Source organism: Falco naumanni, unplaced genomic scaffold, assembly GCF_017639655.2.
Source record: "Falco naumanni isolate bFalNau1 unplaced genomic scaffold, bFalNau1.pat scaffold_73_arrow_pat_ctg1, whole genome shotgun sequence".
Classification (NCBI taxonomy): Eukaryota; Metazoa; Chordata; class Aves; order Falconiformes; family Falconidae; genus Falco; species Falco naumanni.
This window is the reverse complement of record NW_024427565.1, coordinates 40,609-60,079: the sequence shown is the minus strand read 5'-3', so window position 1 is coordinate 60,079 and position 19,471 is coordinate 40,609. Positions and strand designations below refer to the sequence as shown.

The 19,471-nt window shown below is 52.8% G+C and overlaps 1 gene segment (V, D, J or C); it reads left to right on the top strand.

Moving 5' to 3' along the window:
* The first annotated feature begins 1,051 nt into the window (after positions 1-1,051).
* LOC121082336 lies at positions 1,052-17,956 on the top strand. The segment is given in 7 exon segments: positions 1,052-1,073; positions 1,510-1,817; positions 3,727-4,044; positions 5,629-5,959; positions 7,495-7,830; positions 12,911-13,035; positions 17,819-17,956. Coding segments are annotated over 7 exon segments (1,449 nt in total).
* The last annotated feature ends 1,515 nt before the right edge of the window (positions 17,957-19,471 follow it).

Genomic DNA, 19,471 nt, shown 5'->3' with positions numbered 1-19,471 from the left:
GAAACAGTAAATTTTGCCCCAAATTGGGTGGGCTTTTCCCCCAAATCGCTGGGTTTTGCCCCAAAACGGGGTCACTGCCCAGAAACGCTAAATTTTGCCCCCAAATCGCTGGGTTTTGCCCCAAAACGGGGTCACTGCCCAGAAATGGCAGTTTTTGCCCCCAAATCACTGGGTTTTACCCCAAAAGAGGTCACTGCCCAGAAATCGTAAATTTTGCCCCCAAATCGCTGAGTTTTGCCCCAAAACGGGGTCACTGCCCAGAAACGCTAAATTTTGCCTTCCAAATCGCTGAGTTTTGCCCCCAAATCGCTGGGTTTTACCCCAAAACGGGGTCACTGCCCAGAAACGATAAATTTTGCCTTCCAAATCGCTGAGTTTTGCCCCAAAATCACTGGGTTTTACCCCAAAAGAGGTCACTGCCCAGAAATGCTAAATTTTGCCCCAAAATCGCTGGATTTTACCCCAAAATGGGGTCACTGCCCAGAAACAGTAAATTTTGCCCCAAATTGGGTGGGCTTTGCCCCCAAATCGCTGGGTTTTGCCCCAAAACGGGGTCACTGCCCAGAAATCGTAAATTTTGCCCCCAAATCACTGGATTTTACCCCAAAACGGGGTCACTGCCCAGAAACGCTAAATTTTGCCCCCAAACCGGGTGGGTTTTACCCCAAAACGGGGTCACTGCCCAGAAATGCTAAATTTGGCCCCCAAATCGCTGAGTTTTGCCCCCAAATCGCTGGGTTTTACCCCAAAATGGGGTCACTGCCCAGAAACGCTAAATTTTGCCTTCCAAATTGCTGAGTTTTGCCCCAAAACGGGGTCACTGCCCAGAAATGCTAAATTTTGCCCCCAAATCACTGGATTTTACCCCAAAATGGGATCACTGCCCAGAAACGCTAAATTTTGCCCCCAAATCGCTGGGTTTTGCCCCAAAACGGGGTCACTGCCCAGAAACGCTAAATTTTGCCCCCAAATCGCTGGGTTTTGCCCCAAAACGGGGTCACTGCCCAGAAATGCTAAATTTTGCCCCCAAATCACTGGATTTTACCCCAAAATGGGATCACTGCCCAGAAACGGTAAATTTTGCCCCCAAATCACTGGGTTTTACCCCTAAATGGGGTCACTGCCCAGAAACGGTAAATTTTGCCCCAAAATCGCTGGATTCTGCCCCCAAATCGCTGGGTTTTACCCCAAAATGGGGTCACTGCCCAGAAATCGTAAATTTTGCCCCCAAATCGCTGGGTTTTGCCCCAAAACGGGGTCACTGCCCAGAAACGCTAAATTTTGCCCCCAAATCACTGGATTTTGCCCCAAAACGGGGTCACTGCCCAGAAACGCTAAATTTTGCCCCCCAATCGCTGGGTTTTCCCCCCAATCTCTGGGTTCTCCCCCAGCCGGGGGTGGGGGGTGGGGTGGGTGGTCGGGGGTGGGCTCAGCCCCTCTGGCGGGCCGTGCCCCGCCCCCTGACCCCCCCCTCCCCCTCCCCCTCCCCTCCCCCCCCCCCCCCCCCAGGGTCCCCCAGCGCGCCGGAGCTGTTCCCGCTGGTGTCCTGCGGCCCCCCCCGGCGCCCCCGGGCTGTACGCGGTGGGCTGCCTGGCGGTGGGCTTCCTGCCCCCCCAGCTGGCCTGGAGCTGGAGCGACGCGTCCAACCGCAGCGTGGGGGAGGGGGCGGCCGCCTTCCCCCCCCACCCCGGCCGGGGGGCTCTACGCCGCCAGCAGCCGCCTCAGCCTCCCCCTGGAGCGCGGCAAGTCCCAGCAGCCCTTCTCCTGCACGGCCGCCCACCCCCGCGGCACGCGCCGCCGGGCCCTCTCCAACCCCGGTGAGTCGCCCCCCGACCCCCGGACCCACCCCCCACGCGGGCCGAACGACCCCCGCATCCCCGTCCTGCAGCCCGCCCCGCATCCCACCCTGCATCCCACCCTGAGCATCCTGGTCCAGCATCCCACCCCGCATCCCACCCTGCATCCCACCCTGAGCATCCTTGTCCTGCAGCCCGCCCCGCATCTTCTCCTGCATCCCAACCTGAGCCTCCCACCTTGAGCATCCCTGTCCTGCATCCCCGTCCTGCAGCCCGCCCCGCATCCCACCCTGCATCCCACCCTGCATCCCTCCCCGAGCATCCCACCCCTGCAGCCCGCCCTGAGCATCCTTGTCCTGCAGCCCGCCCCGCATCCCGCCCTGCATCCCGCCCCCCAGCATCCCTGTCCTGCATCCCACCCTGCATCCCTCCCCGAGCATCCCACCCTGCATCCCGCCCCGCATCCCACCCCGAGCATCCTTGTCCTGCATCCCGCCCCGCATCCCACCCCGGGCATCCTTGTCCTGCATCCCACCCTGCATCCCGCCCTGAGCATCCTGGTCCAGCATCCCACCCTGCATCCCTCCCCGAGCATCCTTGTCCTGCATCCCACCCTGCATCCCACCCTGAGCATCCTGGTCCTGCATCCCACCCTGCTCCCCACCCTGAGCATCCCAGTCCTGCATCCCACCCTGCATCCCACCCTGAGCATCCTGGTCCAGCATCCCACCCTGCATCCCTCCCCGAGCATCCTTGTCCTGCATCCCTCCCCGAGCATCCCGGTCCTGCAGCCCGCCCTGAGCATCCCACCTTGAGCATCCCAGTCCTGCATCCCCATCCTGCATCCCACCCTGCATCCCGCCCTGAGGATCCCACCCTGAGCATCCTGGTCCTGCATCCCACCCTGAGCATCCCAGTCCTGCATCCCACCCTGAGCATCCCACCTTGAGCATCCCGGTCCTGCATCCCCGTCCTGCATCCCACCCTGCATCCCGCCCTGAGCATCCCACCCTGAGCATCCCACCCTGCATCCCACCCCACATCCCACCCCGCATCTTCTCCTGCATCCCACCCTGAGCATCCTGGTCCTGCATCCCACCCTGCATCCCACCCCGCATCTTCTCCTGCATCCCGCCCTGAGCATCCTTCCCCTGAGCATCCCGGTCCTGCATCCCACCCCGCATCCCACCCTGCATCTTCTCCTGCATCCCGCCCTGAGCATCCTTCCCCTGAGCATCCCGGTCCTGCATCCCACCCTGCATCTTCTCCTGCATCCCGCCCTGAGCATCCTTCCCCTGAGCATCCCGGTCCTGCATCCCACCCTGCATCCCTCCCCGCATCTTCTCCTGCATCCCGCCCTGAGCATCCTTCCCCTGAGCATCCCGGTCCTGCATCCCACCCTGCATCCCTCCCCGCATCTTCTCCTGCATCCCACCCTGAGCATCCTTCCCCTGAGCATCCCGGTCCTGCATCCCACCCTGAGCATCCCACCCCGAGCATCCTTGTCCTTCATCCCGCCCTGCATCGCACCCCGCATCTTCTCCTGCATCCCGCCCTGAGCATCCTTCCCCTGAGCATCCCCGTCCCGCATCCCACCCTGCATCCCGCCCTGCATCCCGCCCTGCATCCCGCCCTGAGCATCCCGGTCCTGCATCCTGCCCTGCATCCCGCCCTGAGCATCCCGGTCCTGCATCCTGCCCTGCATCCCGCCCTGAGCATCCCGGTCCTGCATCCCACCCCGCATCTTCTCCTGCATCCCGCCCTGAGCATCCTTCCCCTGAGCATCCCGGTCCTGCATCCCACCACGGCTACACCCCAGCACTCGCGCACCCCCTCCCCTCCCCCCCACCCCCCACCCCGGAGGTCTCCACCCGCTCACCCCCCCCGTGTGTGTCCCCCTCCCCCCCCCCCCCCGCCCCCCCCCCCGCAGGTCCCTCGGCCCACGTGACCCCCGTGATCACGCTCCACCCGCCGTCCCGCGAGGACTTCGAGGGCCCCTACCGCAACTCCAGCCTCCTCTGCCAGATCCGCGGCCCCCGGCAGCCCCCCGCCGCCGTCCGCTGGCTGAAGAACGGGACCCCCCTCCGCGAGGGGGTGACCACCGAGACCTCGGTGGCCGACGGCAGAGCCGCCTACGTCACCGACAGCCGGGCGGTTGTCACCGAAGCCGAGTGGGACGCCGGCGCCGTCTACACCTGCCAGGTGGAGGAGGAGATGAGGAACACCAGCAAAGCGCTGGAGTGCGGCTGTAAGCCCAGGGGTCCCACCGGGTGGGGGGGGTGGGGGTGGGGGGGGTGGGGGGGGTGGGGCGGGGGGAGGGCTCCTGGTGGGGCGACCCAACCGGCCCGACTAACCCAACTAACCCACCCCAGCTAACCCAACCCACCTAAGCAAGCCCAACTAACCCAACCCACCTAACCAACCCCAACCAACCCACCCAACCGACCCAGCTAACCCACTAATTGACCCAACTAACCAGCCCGACCCTACCAACTAACTGACCCACCCAACCGACCCACCCAACTGACCACCCAACCGACCCACCCAACCCAACCAAACACCCAACCGACCCACCCGACCCACCCAACCCAACTGACCAACCCAAACCAACCACCCAACCACCCAACTGACCCACCTGACCCACCCAACCCAACCAACCCAACTGACCAACCAACTGACCCACCCAAACCACCCACCCAACCAACCAACTGACCCACCTGACCCACCCAACCCAACTGACCCACCCACCCAACCCACCCAACTGACCACCCAACCGACCCACCCAACCCAACCAAACACCCAACCGACCCACCCGACCCACCCAACCCAACTGACCCACCCAAACCACCCACCCAACCCAACCGACCCCCCAACCGACCCACCAAACCCAACTGACCACCCAACCGACCCACCCAACCCAACTGACCACCCAACTGACCCACCCAACCCAACCGACCACCCAACCGACCCACCAAACCCAACTGACCACCCAACCGACCCACCCAACCCAACTGACCACCCAACCGACCCACCCAACCCAAATGACCACCCAACCGACCCACCCAACCCAACTGACCACCCAACTGACCACCCAACCGACCCACCAAACCCAACCGACCCGCCCAACCCAACTGACCACCCAATCGACCCACCCAACCCAACTGACCACCCAACCGACCCACCCAACCCAACTGACCACCCAACCGACCCACCCAACCCAACCGACCACCCAACCAACCCACCCAACCCAACTGACCACCCAACCGACCCACCAAACCCAACTGACCACCCAACCGACCCACCCAACCCAACTGACCACCCAACCGACCCACCCAACCCAACCGACCCACCCAACCCAACTGACCACCCAACCGACCCACCCAACCCAAGTGACCACCCAACCGACCCACCCAACCCAACTGACCACCCAACCCAACTGACCACCCAACCCAACTGACCACCCAACTGACCCACCCAACCCAACTGACCACCCAACTGACCCACCCAACCCAAATGACCACCCAATCGACCCACCCAACCCAACCAAACACCCAACCGACCCACCCAACCCAAGTGACCACCCAACCGACCCAACCAACCCAACTGACCACCCAACCGACCACCCAACCGACCCACCCAACCCAACTGACCACCCAACCGACCCACCCAACCCAACTGACCACCCAACCGACCCACCAAACCCAACTGACCACCCAACCGACCCACCCAACCCAACTGACCACCCAACTGACCCACCCAACCCAACCGACCCACCCAACCCAACCGACCCCCCAACCGCCCCCACTGACCCCCCCTCTGCTGTCCCTTCCAGATGACCGCCCCGTCGGCGGCGGGGAGATCGTGGTGCGCGCCGTCCCTCCCCTCTTCGCCGACATCTTCCAGGAGAAGGTGGCCAAGCTGACCTGCGTGGTGGACAACCTGCCGAGCGCTGACGGCTTGGTCATCTCCTGGTGGAAGGAGAATGGCCAGGAGCTGGAGACGCGCACCCTGCCCCCGCTCCTGCAGCCCAACGGGCTCTTCGGCGCCCGCGGCGTCGCCAGCGTCTGCGCCGACGACTGGGACAAGGGGGAGGTCTACACCTGCAGGGTCACCCCACCCTGAGCTGGTGTTCCCCACCGAGGCCAAGCTCCAGAAGGTCACCGGTAGGTCCCGGGCCGGGCGAGGGGGTGGGGGGAGGGGCAGCGGGCCCATCGCCCTTTGATTCATAATTTTTTTTTTTTTTTTTTGGGGGGGGGAGGGGCAAAAAAACGGGGTTTCGGCAATTTGCGGGGGCGACGGGTGCAGCTGGGCGGCCCCGGTTTTGCAAAATCGGCAGAAAACGATGCAGCTGCTCCGATTTTTTTTTTTTTGCGAATTCTGGAGGCGACGACCCCATTGCCCCAACGTTTTTCGCAAATTCTGGAGAAAACGGCACAGTTGCCCCAATTTTTTTTTTTATTTTTTTATTTTTTTTTTCAAAAACTGGGAGAAAATGATGCGATTTCCCCGTTTATTTTGCAAAATCTGGGGGGAAAGATGAAATTTCTCCATTTATTTTTGCAAAATCTGGAGAAACCGAAGCAATTTCTCCATTTATTTTGCAAAATCTGGGGGGAAAGATGAAATTTCTCCTTTTATTTTGCAAAATCTGGTGAAACCGAAGCAATTTCTCCATTTATTTTGCAAAATCTGGCGAAAACGAAGCAATTTCTCCATTTATTTTGCAAAATCTGGGGGGAAAGATGAAATTTCTCCATTTATTTTGTAAAGTCTGACGAAACCGAAGCAATTTCTCCATTTATTTTGCAAAATCTGGGGGGAAAGATGAAATTTCTCCATTTATTTTGCAAAATCTGGCGAAAACGAAGCAATTTCTCCATTTATTTTGCAAAATCTGGGGGGAAAGATGAAATTTCTCCATTTGTTTTGCAAATTCTGGAGAAGATCATGCAATTCACCCATTTTTTTGTGAACTCTGCAGAAAACTGTGCAATTCCCCCCCCCCCCTTATTTTTTTTTTTTTTTTTGCAAAACCTGAGGAAAACGACTCAATTGCCCCGGGTTTTTTTTGCAAAATCTAAGGAAAACCATGCAATTGCCCCTTTTTTTTTTTTTTTTTTTTTGCAAAACCTGCAGAAAACGACTCAATTGCCCCGGGTTTTTTTTGCAAAATCTAGGGAAAACCATGCAATTGCTCCATCTATTTATTTATTTATTTATTTATTTATTTTTGCAAAACCTGTGGAAAACGACTCAATTGCCCCGTTTTTTTTTTTTTTGCAAAACCTGCGGACAACGACTCAATTGCCTCGGTTTTTTTTTTTTGCAAAATCTAGGGAAAACCATGCAATTGCCCCATTTTTTTTTTTTTTTTTTTTTTTTTTTTTTTTTTTTTGCAAAACCTGCAGAAAACGACTCAATTGCCCCGGTTTTTTTTTTGCGAAACCTGCGGAAAACGGCTCAATTGCCCCATTTTTTTTCTTATTTTTATTTTTTTATTTTTTTTTTTGCAAAACCTGCGGGAAAACGGCTCAATTGCCCCGTTTTTTGGTTTTTTGGGTTTTTTTTTTTTTCAAAATCTAGGGAAAACGATGCCATCGCCCCCTTTACTTTGCATCCCCCCCGCAGGGCGACGCCCCTGCCCCCTCCCCTCGCCCCCCTCACTAACCCCCCTCTCCCCTCCCCCCCCCCCCCGCAGATGGCACCGCCAAAGCCCCCTCCATCTACGTCTTCCCCCCGGCCTCGGACCAGCTCTCGTCCCACGAAGCGGCCACCGTCACCTGCCTGGTGCAGGGCTTCAACCCCCCCCGACCTCTTCGTCCGCTGGCGGCGCGACGGCGAGCCCCGGCCCCCCCGCCGCCTACGTCACCCTGCCCCCCCACCCCCCAGCCGGGGACCCCCCCCTCCTTCCTCACCTACAGCGCCCTGAGGGTCACCGGGGCCGACTGGGGGTCCGGCAGCGTCTTCACCTGCCTGGTGGGCCACGAGCGCATCCCGCTGCAGGTGGCCCAGCGCTCGGTGGACCGAACCTCCGGTAAAGCCGCCGCCGTCAACGTCTCCCTCGTGCTGGCCGACGCGGCCGCCGCCTGCTACTGACCCTTCGACACCCCCGCCCCGCCCCACCGCTCTACCTCCCCCCCCCCCGGGTGGGTGGTGGATGGGTGGGGAGGGGGCCAGGTGGCCCCTCCCCCAGCCAACAGGGGGGGGTGGGGGGTGGTTGGGGGGGAACGACCCCCCCAAAATGCAAGGAAATCCAAAAAATAAAAAAAATTCACACACACACACACCCTAAGGAAATCCATAAAACCCCAAAAAAAACATGAGAAAAGCCCAAGAAAATCAGAGAAAACCCATAAAACCCCCAAGAAAATCTGAGGAAACGCCAAGAAAATCTGAGAAAATCCATAAAACCCCAAGAAAATCTGAGGAAATGCCAAGAAAATCCGAGAAAATCCATAAAACCCCCAAGAAAATCCGAGAAAATCCATAAAACCCCAAAAAAATCTGAGGAAACCCCAAGAAAATCCGAGAAAATCCAAAAAAACCCCAAGAAAATCAGAGAAAATCCATAAAACCCCAAGAAAATCCGAGAAAATCCAAAAACCCCCAAGAAAATCTGAGAAAATCCAAAAACCCGCAAGAAAATCTGAGAAAATCCATAAAACCCCCAAGAAAATCTGAGAAAACCCCAAGAAAATTCGAGAAAATCAAAAAAATCCCCAAGAAAATCTGAGAAAACCCCAAGAAAATCAGAGAAAATCCATAAAAAACCCAAGAAAATCTGAGAAAACCCCAAGAAAATTCGAGAAAATCCAAAAAAACCCCAAGAAAATCTGAGAAAACCCCAAGAAAATTCGAGAAAATAAAAAAAAAACCAAGAAAATCTGAGAAAATCCAAAAAACCCCAAGAAAATCTGAGAAAATCCATAAAACCCCCAAGAAAATCTGAGAAAATCCAAAATTACTTCCAAGAAAGTCCAAGAAAATCCATAAAACCCCCAGGAAAATAAAAAAAAACCCAAGAAAATCTGAGAAAATCCAAGAAAACCCCAAGAAAATCCGAGAAAATCCATAAAACCCCCAAGAAAATCTGAGAAAATCCCAAAACCCCAAGAAAATAATTAAAAAAAAACCCAAGAAAACCCGAGAAAATCTGAGAAAACCCAAGAAACTCCCCCCCAAAATTTTAAAAACCGCCCAAGAAAACCCAAGAACACCCCAAGAAAATGGGAAGAAAACAAAAAAAAACCCCAAAAAACAGAAAAATCAACAAAAAAAACCAATAAAATCGAATTTTTACAGGAAAAAAAAAGGCGCCACCACACCTGGTTTTTGCTTGGGGGGGGGTGGGGGGGGTGGGGAGGGGGGGGGATGGGCGGGGGGGGGTGCATCGTCCTCGTGCAAGCGTCGTCCTCGTGCGTCCTTGTGCACCGTCCTGCTGCGTCCTCCCCTTGCGGCCTGCTCCCATCCTCGTGCATCCTCGTGCAAGCACCGTCCTCGTGCAAGCACCCTCCTCGTGCAAGCACCGTCCTCGTGCAAGCATCGTCCTCGTGCAAGCACCACCCTTGTGCAAGCACCCTCCTCGTGCAAGCAGCATCCTTGTGCACCCGGCTGCTGCATCCGTGCACAAGCGTCCTCTCCTTGCAGCCTGCTTCCATCCTCGTGCATCCTCGTGCAAGCATCGTCCTCGTGCATCTTTCCACTCCTTCCTTGTGCAAACATCTTCCCTGTGCACCCGGCTGCTGCATCCTTGCACAAGCATCCTCCTCGTGCAAGCGTCCCCCCCTTGCAGCCTGCTTCCATCCTCGTGCACCGTTGTGCAAGCATTGCCCTTGTGCAAGCATCCTCCTCGTGTGAACATCTTCCTTGTGCACCCGGCTGCTGCATCCGTGCACGAGGATGCTGCTTGCACAACCGTCCCCCCCCTTGCAGCCCGCTTCCATCCTCGTGCATCCTCGTGCAAGCACCCTCCTCGTGCAAGCAGCATCCTTGTGCACCCGGCTGCTGCATCCCTGCACGAGGATGCTGCTTGCACAAGCATCCTCCTCGTGCAGCCTGCTTCCATCCTCGTGCATCCTCGTGCCAGCACCCTCCTCGTGCAAGCAGCATCCCTGTGCACCTGGCTGCTGCATCCCTGCACAAGCATCCTCCTCGTGCAGCCTGCTTCCATCCTCGTGCATCCTCGTGCAAGCATCGTCCTCGTGCATCTTTCCACTCCTTCCTTGTGCAAACATCTTCCCTGTGCACCCGGCTGCTGCATCCGTGCACGAGGATGCTGCTTGCACAACCGTCCCCCCCCCCCTTGCAGCCCGCTTCCATCCTCGTGCATCCTTGTGCAAGCATTGCCCTTGTGCAAGCACCCTCCTCGTGCAAGCAGCATCCCTGTGCACCCGGCTGCTGCATCCCTGCACAAGCGTCCTCCTCGTGCAGCCTGCTTCCATCCTCGTGCATCCTCGTGCAAGCACCCTCCTCGTGCAAGCAGCATCCTCGTGCATCTTTCCGCTCCTTCCTTGTGCACCCGGCTGCTGCATCCTTGCACAAGCGTCCTCCTTGCACAAGCGCCCCCCCCCCCTTGCAGCCTGCTTCCATCCTCGTGCACCCTTGTGCAAGCACCCTCCTCGTGCAAGCATCACCCTTGTGCAAGCAGCATCCTTGTGCAAGCATCTTCCCTGTGCACCCGGCTGCTGCATCTTTGCACAAGCGTCTTCCTCGTGCAGCCTGCTTCCATCCTCGTGCAAGCGTTTTCCTTGTGCACCCGGCTGCTGCATCCGGGCACAAGCAACTTCCTTGCACAAGCGCCCCCCCCTTGCAGCCTGCTTCCATCCTCGTGCACCCTTGTGCAAGCACCCTCCTCGTGCAAGCATCACCCTCGTGCAAGTGTCGTCCCCGTGCAAGCGTCCCCCCCGTGCATCCTGCCGTGTCCTCCTTGCACGCCCCTCCCCCTTGCACGAGCACCCCCCCCCTCGCGCACCCTGCCACCGCACACCCTTGCACAAGCACCCCTCCCCCACCCTTGCACAAGCGTCGCCCTCGTGCAAGCGCCCCTCCCCCAAAATCGTGCAAAAATTTAGCAAATCCCTTTTTTTTTTTTTTTTTGTGTTGTCTTTTTTTAATTTTTTTTTTTCTTTTTTTTTGGGGGGGGGGGAGGGGGCAGCGGTGGGGTGACCGCCGGATTTTGGGGTGTAAAACACGGATTTTGGGGTTAAACCCCAGATTTTTGGGATGCAAACCCTCGGTTTTGGGGTGCAAAACCAGGTTTTTTGGGTGCGCGCCTCAGATTTTGGGGGATAAAACCCAGATTTTGGGGTCTGCGCTCATATTTTGGGGGCCAAATACCAGGTTTTTGGGGTGCAAACCCTGGATTTTGGGGGTTAAATACCGGATTTTGGGGTGTAAACCCACGATTTTGGGGTGTAAACCCACATTTTTTGGGTGCACACGCCCGATTTGGGGGGATAAAACCCAGATTTTTGGGGTCTGCACCCAGATTTTGGGGGCTAAATACGAGATTTTGGGGTGCACACCCAAAATTTGGAGTCTGCACCCAGATTTTGGGGTTAAATACGAGATTTTGGGGTGCAAAACCCGGATTTTTGGGGTTAAATGCCGGATTTTGGGGTAAACCCCCAGATTTTTTAGTTAACTGCCAGGTTTTCGGGTATAAACCCCAAATTTTGGTGTATAAACCCCAGATTTTGGGGTGCACACCCCAGATTTTGGAGTGTGCACCCAGATTTCAGAGTCTAAATATCAGATTTTGGGGTCTAAAACCCGTATTTTGGGGTCTGAATGCAGATTTTGGGGGCTAAATACCAGATTTTGGGGTGTGCACCCCAATTTTTGTGTGCAAAACCCAAATTTTGGTGTATAAAACCCAGATTTTGGGGGGCACACCCCAGATTCTGGGGTATAAAGCCCAGATTTTGGGGTATAAATCCCAAATTTTGGAGTGTGCACCCAGATTTCGGGGGCTAAATACGAGATTTTGGGGTGCAAAACCCGGATTTTTGGGGTTAAATGCCGGATTTTGTGGAAAACCTCCAGATTTTTTAGTTAAATGCCAGGTTTTCGGGTATAAACCCCAAATTTTGGTGTATAAACCCCAGATTTTGGGGTGCACACCCCAGATTTTGGAGTGTGCACCCAGATTTCAGAGTCTAAATATCAGATTTTGGGGTGTAAAACCCGTATTTTGGGGTCTGAATGCAGATTTTGGGGGCTAAATACCAGATTTTGGGGTGTGCACCCCAATTTTTGTGTACAAAACCCAAATTTTGGTGTATAAAACCCAGATTTTGGAGGGCACACCCCAGATTTTGGGGTATAAAGCCCAGATTTTGGGGTATAAATCCCAAATTTTGGAGTGTGCACCCAGATTTCAGAGTCTAAATATCAGATTTTGGGGTGTAAAACCAGGATTTTGGGGTCTTCATCCAGATTTTGGGGGCTAAATACCAGATTTTGGGGTGTACACCCAAATTTTGGGGTGCAGACCCCAAATTTTGGTGTATAAACCCCAGATTTTGGAGGCTAAATACGATATTTTGGGGTCTACCCTGTAATTTTGGGGTATGAAACCCAAATTTTGGTGTTTAAACCCAGATTTGGGGATATACCCCCCCCGATTTTGGGGCGTACCCCCCAAATTTCCCCGTGTAACCCCCAGCTTTTTGCCGGCGCGCCCGACATTTTGGGGCGAAAGCCCCCGATTTTGGGTTGTTAACCCGACGATTTTGGGTTGTAACCTGACGATTTTGGGTTGTTAACCCGACGATTTTGGGTTGTAACTCAACGATTTCGGCTACGACCCGACGACCTTGAGGCACGCACCCCAAATTTTTTGGGTTATAACCCCCCCGATTTCGGGGTACGCACCCCACCGTGGATTCTGGGGTGAAAACCCTGGGTTTTGGGGCGCAAACCCTGGGTTTTGGGGCGCAAACCCTGGATTTTGGGGCGCACCCGCCCTATAGATAGCCAAAACCCCCCCAAACCCACCCCGAACCGAGCGTCCCCCTCCCCCACCCTTGGCACCCCACCCGAGGGTGCCCCCCTCGGTGGGGTGATGGTGTTGACCCCCCCCCTCCCCCCCTTTTCTCCGCCCATCCCCCCAGCTCTGCTCGAAGGCTTCGCGGAGGCGGAGGAGGAGGACCTCAACAATCTCTGGGCCACCGCGTCGACCTTCATCGTCCTCTTCATCCTCAGCCTCTTCTACAGCGCCACGGTCACCTTGATCAAGGTACGGGGCTCCCCGCTCCCCAAATCCACATTTTTATCCCGTATTTTGGACAAATCCCCATTTTTCCACCATATTTGCGCCAAAAAATCCTTGTGTTCCCCCAAAATCCACGTTTTTATCTCATATTTTGGACAAATCCCCATTTTTTCCCCCATATTTGTGAAAAAAAATCCTTGTGTTCCGCCAAAATCCCCATTTTTATCCCATATTTTGGACAAATCCCCATTTTTCCCCCATATTTGCGCCAAAAAAATGCTTGTGTTCCCCCAAAATCCACATTTTTATCCCATATTTTGGACAAATCCCCATTTTTCCACCATATTTGCACCAAAAAATCCTTGTGTTCCCCCAAAATCCACATTTTTATCCCATATTTTGGACAAATCCCCATTTTTCCCCCCATATTTGTGAAAAAAAATCCTTGTGTTCCCCAAAAATCCACATTTTTATCCCATATTTTGGACAAATCCCCGTTTTTCCACCATATTTGCGCCAAAAAATCCTTGTGTTCCCCCAAAATCCACATTTTTATCCCATATTTTGGACAAATCCCCATTTTCCCCCCAAATTTGCACCAAAAAATCCTTGTGTTCCCCCAAAATCCACATTTTTTTATCCCATATTTTGGACAAATCCCCATTTTCCCCCCATATTTGCACAAAAAAAATCCTTGTGTTCCCCCCAAATCCCCATTTTTATCCCATATTTTGGACAAATCCCCATTTTCCCCCCAAATTTGCGCAAAAAAAAATCCTTGTGTTCCCCCAAAATCCACATTTTTTTATCCCATATTTGGGACAAATCCCCATTTTCCCCCCATATTTGCGCAAAAAAAAATCCTTGTGTTCCCCCAAAATCCACATTTTTATCCCATATTTTGGACAAATCCCCATTTTCCCCCCATATTTGCGCCAAAAAATCCTTGTGTTCCCCCAAAATCCACATTTTTATCCCATATTTTGGACAAATCCCCATTTTCCCCCCATATTTGCACCAAAAAATCCTTGTGTTCCCCCAAAATCCACATTTTTATCCCATATTTTGGACAAATCCCCATTTTTCCCCCATATTTGTGCCAAAAAATCCTTGTGTTCCCCAAAAATCCCCATTTTTATCCCATATTTTGGACAAATCCCCATTTTCCCCCATTTTTGCAGCAAAAAAATCCTTGTGTTCCCCCCAAATCCCCATTTTTATCCCATATTTTGGACAAATCCCCATTTTCCCCCATATTTGCGCCAAAAAATCCTTGTGTTCCCCCCAAATCCCCATTTTTATCCCATATTTTGGACAAATCCCCATTTTCCCCCATATTTGCGCCAAAAAATCCTTGTGTTCCCCAAAAATGCCCATTTTTATCTCATATTTTGGACAAATCCCCATTTCCCCCCATTTTTGCAGCAAAAAAATCCTTGTGTTCCCCCAAAATCCACATTTTTATCCCATATTTTGGACAAATCCCCATTTCCCCCCATTTTTGCAGCAAAAAAATCCTTGTGTTCCCCAAAAATCCACATTTTTATCCCATATTTTGGACAAATCCCCATTTTCCCCCCATATTTGCGCCAAAAAAATCCTTGTGTTCCCCCAAAATCCACATTTTTTTATCCCATATTTTGGACAAATCCCCATTTTTCCACCATATTTGCACCAAAAAATCCTTGTGTTCCCCCAAAATCCACATTTTTATCCCATATTTTGGACAAATCCCCATTTTTCCACCATATTTGCACCAAAAAATCCTTGTGTTCCCCCAAAATCCACATTTTTATCCCATATTTTGGACAAATCCCCATTTTTCCACCATATTTGCACCAAAAAATCCTTGTGTTCCCCCAAAATCCACATTTTTATCCCATATTTTGGACAAATCCCCATTTTTCCCCCATATTTGCGCCAAAAAATCCTTGTGTTCCCCCCAAATCCACATTTTTATCCCATATTTTGGACAAATCCCCATTTTCCCCAAACCTCACAAAAAAAAACCCCCACCCTGTCGTCCCCCCAATTCTTGCCCAAAATCTCTGGTTTTCCACCCAAATCCTTCTTTTTCCCACATCCACGCAAAAAAAATCCCTATTTTCCCCTAATTCCTTCAAAAAATCCCTATTTTTTCCCCACTCCTCGCAAAAAAAATCCCTATTTTCCCCTAATTCCTTCAAAAAATCCCTATTTTTTCCCCAATCCTCACAAAAAATTCCCTATTTTCCCCTAATTCCTGCAGAAAATCCCTATTTTTTCCCCAACCCTCGCAAAAAAATCCCTATTTTCCCCTAATTCCTGCAAAAAATCCCTATTTTTTCTACAATCCTCGCAAAAAAATCCCTATTTTCCCCTAATTCCTGCAGAAAATCCCTATTTTTTCCCCAATCCTCGCAAAATAATCCCTATTTTCCCCTAATTCCTGCAAAAAATCCCTATTTTTTTCCCCAATCCTCGCAAAAAAAATCCTATTTTCCCCTAATTCCTGCAAAAAATCCCTATTTTTTTCCCCAACCCCTGCAAAAAAAATCCCTATTTTCCCCTAATTCCTGCAAAAATCCCTATTTTTTCCCCAATCCTCGCAAAAAAATCCCTATTTTCCCCTAATTCCTGCAAAAATCCCTTTTTTTCCCCAATCCTCGCAAAAAATTCCCTATTTTCCCCTAATTCCTGCAAAAAATCCCCATTTTTTCCCCAACCCTCGCAAAAAAATTCCTTATTTTCCCCGAATTCCTGCAGAAAATCCCTATTTTTTCTACAATCCTCACAAAAAAATCCCTATTTTCCCCTAATTCCTGCAAAAAATCCCTATTTTTTCTACAATCCTCGCAAAAAAATCCCTATTTTCCCCTAATTCCTGCAGAAAATCCCTATTTTTTCCCCAATCCTCGCAAAAAAATCCCTATTTTCCCCTAATTCCTGCAGAAAATCCCTATTTTTTCCCCAATCCTCGCAAAAAAATCCCTATTTTCCCCTAATTCCTGCAGAAAATCCCTATTTTTTCCCCAATCCTCGCAAAAAAAATCCCTATTTTCCCCTAATTCCTGCAAAAAATCCCTATTTTTTCCCCAATCCTCGCAAAAAAAATCCCTATTTTCCCCTAATTCCTGCAAAAAATCCCTATTTTTTCCCCACTCCTCGCAAAAAAATCCCTATTTTCCCCTAATTCCTGCAAAAAATCCCTATTTTTTCCCCAATCCTCGCAAAAAAATCCCTATTTTCCCCTAATTCCTGCAAAAAATCCCTATTTTTTTCCCCACTCCTCGCAAAAAAATCCCTATTTTCCCCTAATTCCTGCAAAAAATCCCTATTTTTTCCCCACTCCTCGCAAAAAAATCCCTATTTTCCCCTAATTCCTGCAGAAAATCCCTATTTTTTCTACAATCCTCGCAAAAAAATCCCTATTTTCCCCTAATTCCTGCAAAAATCCCTATTTTTTTCCCCAACCCTCGCAAAAAATTCCCTATTTTCCCCTAATTCCTGCAGAAAATCCCTATTTTTTTCCCCAACCCTCGCAAAATAATCCCTATTTTCCCCTAATTCCTGCAGAAAATCCCTATTTTTTTCCCCAATCCTCGCAAAAAAAATCCCTATTTTCCCCTAATTCCTGCAAAAAATCCCTATTTTTTCCCCAACCCTCGCAAAAAAATCCCTATTTTCCCCTAATTCCTGCAAAAAATCCCTATTTTTTCCCCAACCCTCGCAAAAAAATCCCTATTTTCCCCTAATTCCTGCAGAAAATCCCTATTTTTTCCCAATCCTCGCAAAAAAATCCCTATTTTCCCCTAATTCCTGCAAAAATCCCTATTTTTTCCCCAACCCTCGCAAAAAAATCCCTATTTTCCCCTAATTCCTGCAAAAAATCCCTATTTTTTCCCAATCCTCGCAAAAAATCCCATTTTCCCCTAATTCCTGCAGAAAATCCCTATTTTTTCCCCAATCCTCGCAAAAAAAATCCCTATTTTCCCCTAATTCCTGCAAAAAATCCCTATTTTTTTCCCCAATCCTCGCAAAAAAAATCCCTATTTTCCCCCAATCCTTGCAAAAAAAATCCTTATTTCCCCTCCCCCCCTTTGGAAAAATCCCGGGTTTTCTCCCCATTTCCACCCAAATCTCTATTTTCCCACATTTTTTCCCAAAATCCCATTTTTCCACCCATTCCCACCAAAACACTCATTTCCCCCCCCCAACTCCTTCCCCCAAATTCCCGTTTTTCCTCCATTTTTTCCCCAAATCCCCTTTTCTCCTCCATTTTTTCCCAAAATCCCTTTTCCCCCCATCCCCCCATTCCCCCCCCAAATCCCCATTTTCCCCCGTTTTTTCCCAAAATCCCCATTTTTCTCCATTTTTTCCCCAAATCCCCATTTCCTCCCCCATTTCCCCCCCACCCCCCCCGCTTCCTCCCCTCCCCTCCCCCCCCAAATCCCCATTTTTCCTCCTTTTTTTTCCGAAATCCCCATTTTTCCTCCAGTTTTTCCCCAAATCCCTGATTTCCCCCCATTTTTTCCCCAAATCCCCATTTTTCCTCCACTTTTTCCCCAAATCCCTGATTTCCCCCCATTTTTTCCCCAAATCCCCATTTTTCCTCCACTTTTTCCCCAAATCCCCATTTTTCCTCCACTTTTTCCCCAAATCCCTGATTTCCCCCCATTTTTTCCCTAAATCCCCATTTTTCCTCCATTTTTTCCCAAAATCCCCATTTCCCCCCCCCATTTCCCACCATCCCCCCCATTTCCGCCCCCTCCCCTCCCCCCTAATTACCCCCAGCGATAACGAATCCCCCTCCCCCTCCCCCCCCCAGGTGAAATAACACCGTTCCCGATGGATCCCGATGGATCCCGATGGATCCCGATGGATCCCGATGGATCCCGCCGGATTCCTCCGCCAGATCCCGCCGCCGCCGGAAGCTGCCGGAAATTTCCAGGACTCCCCGCCCCCACTACCGCCCCCCCCGCCCCCCTCCCCCCCCCTTGTAAATATTCTCCACCCGGAAAATAAATTTTTCCCGTTTTTTTTTCCCGTTTCTGATTTCATTTGGGGGCGGGGCGCTGCGAGGGGGGGCGGGGCTATAGGGGCTATAGGGCCTATAGGGGCTATAGGGGCTATAGGGGCTATAGGGGCTATAGGGGCTATGGGGGCTATAGGGGCTATAGGGCCTATAGGGGCTATAGGGGCTATAGGGGCTATTGGGGCTATGGGGGCTATAGGGGCTATGGGGGCTATAGGGGCTATGGGGGCTATGGGGGCTATGGGGGCTATGGGGGCTATAGGGGGCTATGGGGGCTATGGGGGCTATGGGGGCTATAGGGGCTATGGGGGCTATGGGGGCTATAGGGGCTATAGGGGCTATAGGGGCTATGGGGGCTATGGGGGCTATAGGGGCTATAGGGGCTATAGGGGCTATAGGGGCTATAGGGGCTATGGGGGCTATGGGGGCTATAGGGGCTATGGGGGCTATGGGGGCTATGGGGGCTATGGGGGCTATAGGGGCTATGGGGGCTATAGGGGCTATGGGGGCTATAGGGGCTATGGGGGCTATGGGGGCTATGGGGGCTATGGGGGCTATAGGGGCTATGGGGGCTATGGGGGCTATGGGGGCTATAGGGGCTATGGGGGCTATGGGGGCTATAGGGGCTATAGGGGCTATGGGGGCTATGGGGGCTATGGGGGCTATAGGGGCTATGGGGGCTATAGGGGCTATAGGGGCTATGGGGGCTATAGGGGCTATAGGGGCTATGGGGGCTATAGGGGCTATAGGGGCTATGGGGGCTATGGGGGCTATAGGGGCTATGGGGGCTATGGGGGCTATAGGGGCTATGGGGGCTATGGGGGCTATAGGGGCTATGGGGGCTATAGGGGCTATAGGGGCTATGGGGGCTATAGGGGCTATGGGGGCTATAGGGGCTATAGGGGCTATGGGGGCTATAGGGGCTATGGGGGCTATAGGGGCTATGGGGGCTATAGGGGCTATAGGGGCTATAGGGGCTATGGGGGCTATGGGGGCTATAGGGGCTATGGGGGCTATGGGGGCTATAGGGGCTATGGGGGCTATAGGGGCTATAGGGGCTATGGGGGCTATAGGGGCTATAGGGGGCTATAGGGGCTATAGGGGCTATGGGGGCTATGGGGGCTATGGGGGCTATGGGGGCTATAGGGGCTATAGGGGCTATGGGGGCTATAGGGGCTATAGGGGCTATAGGGGCTATAGGGGCTATGGGGGCTATGGGGGCTATAGGGGGCTATGGGGGCTATAGGGGCTATGGGGGCTATAGGGGCTATAGGGGCTATGGGGGCTATAGGGGCTATGGGGGCTATGGGGGCTATGGGGGCTATGGGGGCTATAGGGGGCTATAGGGGCCATGTTGGCTATAGGGGCTATAGGGGGCTATAGGGGGCTATAGGGGCTATAGGGGCTATGGGGGCTATGGGGGCTATAGGGGCTATGGGGGCTATG